The sequence below is a fragment of the Saccostrea cucullata genome, unplaced genomic scaffold, assembly GCF_032062105.1.
Source record: "Saccostrea cucullata isolate Sc308-1 unplaced genomic scaffold, CSIRO_AGI_Scuc_v1 ctg121, whole genome shotgun sequence".
NCBI lineage: Eukaryota > Metazoa > Mollusca > Bivalvia > Ostreida > Ostreidae > Saccostrea > Saccostrea cuccullata.
The window spans coordinates 169,313-173,972 of record NW_026928084.1 but is presented as its reverse complement, the minus strand read 5'-3'; the positions used below and the strand labels follow the sequence as shown (position 1 = coordinate 173,972).

Here is a 4,660-nt window from a genome sequence, read left to right as displayed (position 1 = left end):
GCATTCTTGTCTTGAGTGTTTTTAATGTTATCGATAGTTTATTCATATAAAAATCCTTTTTTTTCTAGCAAAAGAACCTACTTTCCATCAATGAAGATTTCAAACAGGGTCGTCTTTCTTGAGAACATATGAATCCGATATGTATGTTTAATTATACATACATAATCAAGACTCAAGAATCAAGAAATATTTTTTGCATATCTCTTGAACTTTTATTCACTTCTTGATGCCTTTCCCAGAGAATTATATATTTGTGAAATTTAAAAGAAAAACGAGATACATGTACATTATATTACTGTCAAATAGATTTTCACCTTTTTAATGTACAAAGAACACCTTCGTGTATCCAGTTTTGATCTTTATGAATTTACAAATTCAAATATATATGAAATACCGGGTAAAATGAGAACCTCTTCCCCTGTAACTTTTTTTTTTATGACATGCATTGTCATCTATGTCATATTGCGTAGTTTCACAGCTTTCACCGTGTCTTCCCTCCGTGTACCTCTCCTTCAAAATATAAATGGGTGCCATGTCACCGACTTATTACATTCAAACAACTTTTTCATCAAAGTAAGGACATTAACCTCCAGCTGTCTGCTTCGTTGAATGGAACAGGAGACATCTTCCCCTAGCGACGATCCCGAGGTTAATACATTTAGAGAGAATAAGAAAGGAAGAAAAGATAGTAAAGACAGCAAAAATGAAGAGGATTCCGAATCAGTTGGCGTCTCTGATTATCAAACAAATAAAGATAATTATTCAGAGAACACAGAGGTGGAAGTGGAGAAAGATGTTGACACCAAAATTAAATCTTGTCCAGAAGTACCCAAAGTTCTCCTGCATAGGATATTAACAGATGGACAGAGTTCGAAACCCACTCCACCAGAGAAAAAAGATGACGGGTTTTGTTGGATTGTCGTCATCGCTAGTTTTCTGGCGTGGTTCTTGTTTGCAGGAACCCGCAGTAGTATTGGTCTTATCCAGGAAGAGTTTGAGAAGAGAATAAAGGAGAGCCCTACAGGACTATCATGGATAGGGGCAATGGTCAATGCCATTCCTCTTTTATTGGGTATATGCTATGTTTGATTGCCATATTGTTTTATAATTCTTAAGTAGATTAAATATTTAACAGATATTGTGTCTTTAATTACAAACTACTACACTAATGTATATATTTCAGCTCCAGTTATTTCAGTTTTAACGAAAATCACAAGCTGTGGATTTCTGTCGTCTGTAGGCGGCGTCATCAGTTGTGCCGGATTTTTGCTGGTGACTTTCACTGATACATTGCCTTTGGTTTTTGTAGGTTTGGGACTACTTCCTGGTAAGAAAACATCATCCTGCTTTTTTGTTATCTGATACATTCTGCTCTTTTGTTTTCTGATAGAGAAAATTTTAACATTTTCTACCAATTTCAATCTCTTTAGAAAAATAAATTTCAATGCAACCGAAAGCATATTGACGACATATATGTTACACCTTTTTGACAGGATTGGGAATAGGCCTCATGGCACTTCCCTCAACTTTTATGGTCAGTGGTTGTTTTGATAGTAGACGAGGTCTTGTCTTAGCACTAAGTACAGCTGGTGGAGGCTTGGGGTTTATTGTTTTTCCAATCTTTTTCTCCTTCATGGTCAACTTTTATGGTCTCAAAGGAACGCTTTTGGTCTGGTCTGCTCTCTACCTTAATGGTATTCTTTTCGGGATTATCTACCGGCAAAAGGAAAAAAACCCAAAGACAATTGGTAAGTAATTCTACTTTCCTTATGAAAATGCTTTAACATAACTTCATACAGTAAAAAGCCTATGTAATAAAACAAAGAGTAAATCTAATTACAGAGAGAAAAGTAGAATTTTCAGAAATGAGGAAGTCCTTTTGCGATAGAGATGCCTTCTGCTCCCATAACTTCTTTTCGATGATACTTTCCAACATGATATTTGGTGCCTGTGACACTATTCCATTCCTCTTTATACCTTCAAAGGCCGAGAGAATAGGTTTCTCGTTAGAATTGTCGGCCATGTTGATTTCTGCCATTGGTTTCACTAGCATTACTGGAAGGATCGGGATCGGAATTTTCACTGGAAAATCAAAAAGCAGACGACTGGGATCTTTCATTGTTGCATTCCTTGTTTGTTCGTTTTCTATGGCTTTGTACGCATTTACAGAAAGATACGATATTCTTATCATGGGTAGTTGCGTGTTTGGAGTGTCAACAGGTATGTATTATGATGAATTACTTCGTTTTGTAGAACTTTATTTTCATAATTTAAAGAGAGGAGAAAAAAATATAATCTTTTTTGATCATACATTTTTTTTCATTTCATCTAATCATAAGGTTCATTTCAGGGCGAGTTCACGGGATGGTCCGCTTTATGTAATGTATAATAAGTGTAATCCTCTAACGAGAAAAAAGTTATATCTTCTGTTTTAAAAAAAAATCTTTTCATTTCTCTATTTATTGCAATTATGTTTTGAAAATTGCATGTTCCTTGATGAATTAAATAAACTAAAGACACATATTTTAATAGTGAGAAACGCTTAAAAAGGGTTTTAAATTTATTTGCAACTTTCTATCTTACGATCTCTTTTTTTCAAAAGTACATGTACAAACGTAAGACATTGCATATATATTGTGGCAAAAGAGAATTTAAAAAAAAAATCAATGAAGTTTTTTTCAATAAAATCTTTGATTATAGAATGATTAATATTCATCTTGATCAAATTGCTAGATAGGAGACATTTTTTCGCTAATGATACATGTACATGTAGTTGTGCTTGTGTCAACAATATTCAACTCTTTTTTTCATTTGTTATAGGTTCCCTTTATAGTCTACAACCAATGGTCTTGATAGACCTATTTGGTATTGACAAATTAGTATCCAGTTATGGAGTAATTAATTTGAGTTTTGGAATCGGGTCTTTGATGGCCGGTTCATTGACAAGTAAGAATTTAGTTCAAAGTTTACGAAATAAATTGCAAACAAATCATATATAAGAATTAATGTATCAAAAACCATGACAATGAGCAAAAGAATTAACGACTAAAACTAATATCTAATTCTGCATATATCTTTTTAATGAACATTGTATTGAAAATGGATTTCACCTTTTTGAAGTGAATGTAGTAAGATATTTACACAAGCAATTGTAAACAGAAACATATATTTTTAAAAGTTTTACAATCAACTAATTTAAAAGTTTTTGATCTTAGTCATAAGTTCTTTCATAAAACTGGCCCTGTCTTTTAAAGCATAAAATTGCATACTTATTCAGATTTGTAAGAAGTGGATTTTTAATTTAGGCAGATATAGATAAGTGGGCTGTCTAACTTGTTTTGTACACTTAGCTGTATCCCATTTTACCTTGTAGGAAATGTTTTTGTGATCTTCAGATATTTTTATCCATAAGAATTGCAACGATATTAGGACTTCAGGAACTTTTATACAACAATCTAAAAGGAAGCCAATACAATGCAAATTTTTCTTTGATATTGAACAATTAAGCTTAAAATAAAACAATTCAAATTCTTATTAGTCTAGAGATTCAAGAAGTAAAACTGAATAAAATCGAAAGAAAGAGACAGGCAGATTTCATCCGAACTTTATTGAGGGAAAGCGGCATAACTACGCTACCTGTACCAAAGAAAATCATATATCTTTGTAACAGAATAGTTTATTTGTCTATGACTTTTTACAGGTGCTTTATCCGTACTTCTGGATGACGCCGACTTTCCATTCTACATGGCTGGGGTACTGATGATTTTGGGTGCCGTGTCCCTGGGCGTCACTAAATGTTCTTGTAAAAGACTGAAACCTGTCCCACAGGCTGAGTCTTCTGATCTGAGCGAGATCTTCGTTATCAGTCACACAGCTACTATCGGTGCACCTGCCGCTTAGAAATATTGCCTGCTGCATTCAGTTAATCTGAATAGTTTCGTTTTAAGCGTATTTTTAAAGTATTCGTAGTATCCAAGTCCACATCTTTTAATAAACATGGCTGTATTTGAATTTTTGTTTTATAAAAAAATGAACGTTATTTTATATAATATGCTTTTCTAAAGAAAGAAAAATATATAATCATATGGAGAAAGTTACTTATATCACTAATTTTCGTGGGGGTCACCAAATTTTATAGGTTGGGAAGAGCTTGTTATTTTGTTACTTGGTAAATTTCCAATTTCACAGCATTACCATGAAATCAAATCCCCACAAACCAATATATTTTGTAAACCTCGAAATTCGACCCCACGAAAATTTGTGATTTTACAGTTCTTTATATCAAAATCAAATATTATAGACTACCAAATACAGCGAATCTAGTTACTTTATATATTGGTAAATTTTCTGCAACCGTTGTTAATCTCATAAAAATATATAATCTTACAAATCATTTGAACTGAACTTTTTGATAACACGTTAACTTTGCAGTTAATATTTTAATGATCTGAATATATGCATACAGATAATCATATTCTTACACAATATAAACATTTCTATAACGTCTTGCTTTTATGAATTCTTAATGTTTGTCAAACGTATAAATTATGCAAAATTTTACCGAAAGACGTTCATTAGAAAGTAAAATATACACAATACCTCAATAATTTCCAAACAGCCCTCGTATTCAAAGTTGAAAGCTAACCTTTATAAAAATGAA

The 4,660-nt window shown here is 32.6% G+C and overlaps 1 protein-coding gene across 7 annotated transcripts; it reads left to right on the top strand.

Annotated features, from left to right (window-relative positions):
• Positions 1 to 397: 397 nt before the first annotated feature.
• On the top strand, positions 398 to 4,011 carry LOC134276364 (monocarboxylate transporter 9-like). Of its 7 annotated transcripts, none has more exons than XR_009994022.1 (7): positions 398 to 1,072; positions 1,184 to 1,327; positions 1,494 to 1,748; positions 1,843 to 2,220; positions 2,351 to 2,378; positions 2,821 to 2,946; positions 3,701 to 3,841. XR_009994022.1 is itself a non-coding variant. In XM_062758630.1 (7 exons), the coding sequence occupies exons 1-7, from the start codon at positions 610 to 612 to the stop codon at positions 3,898 to 3,900; spliced, it is 1,479 nt and encodes a 492-aa protein (XP_062614614.1). In that variant the 5' UTR covers positions 410 to 609; the 3' UTR covers positions 3,901 to 4,011. The 7 variants fall into 7 exon arrangements, 6 of the variants coding, with proteins under 6 accessions (XP_062614615.1, XP_062614614.1, XP_062614616.1 ...); XM_062758630.1 differs by having other exon boundaries at positions 410 to 1,072; positions 1,310 to 1,327; positions 2,340 to 2,378; positions 3,701 to 4,011; XM_062758632.1 differs by having other exon boundaries at positions 413 to 1,072; positions 2,051 to 2,220; positions 3,701 to 4,011.
• The last annotated feature ends 649 nt before the right edge of the window (positions 4,012 to 4,660 follow it).

Bases quoted from the DNA above. Each gene is read 5' to 3' on its own strand.
- LOC134276364 (XM_062758628.1), top strand. From the start codon at position 610: ATGGAACAGGAGACATCTTCCCCTAGCGACGATCCCGAGGTTAATACA. The intron at 1,328-1,493 runs GTAAGAAAACAT...CCTTTTTGACAG, and splicing joins AGGTTTGGGACTACTTCCTG to GATTGGGAATAGGCCTCATG. The intron at 2,947-3,700 runs GTAAGAATTTAG...GACTTTTTACAG, and splicing joins GATGGCCGGTTCATTGACAA to GTGCTTTATCCGTACTTCTG.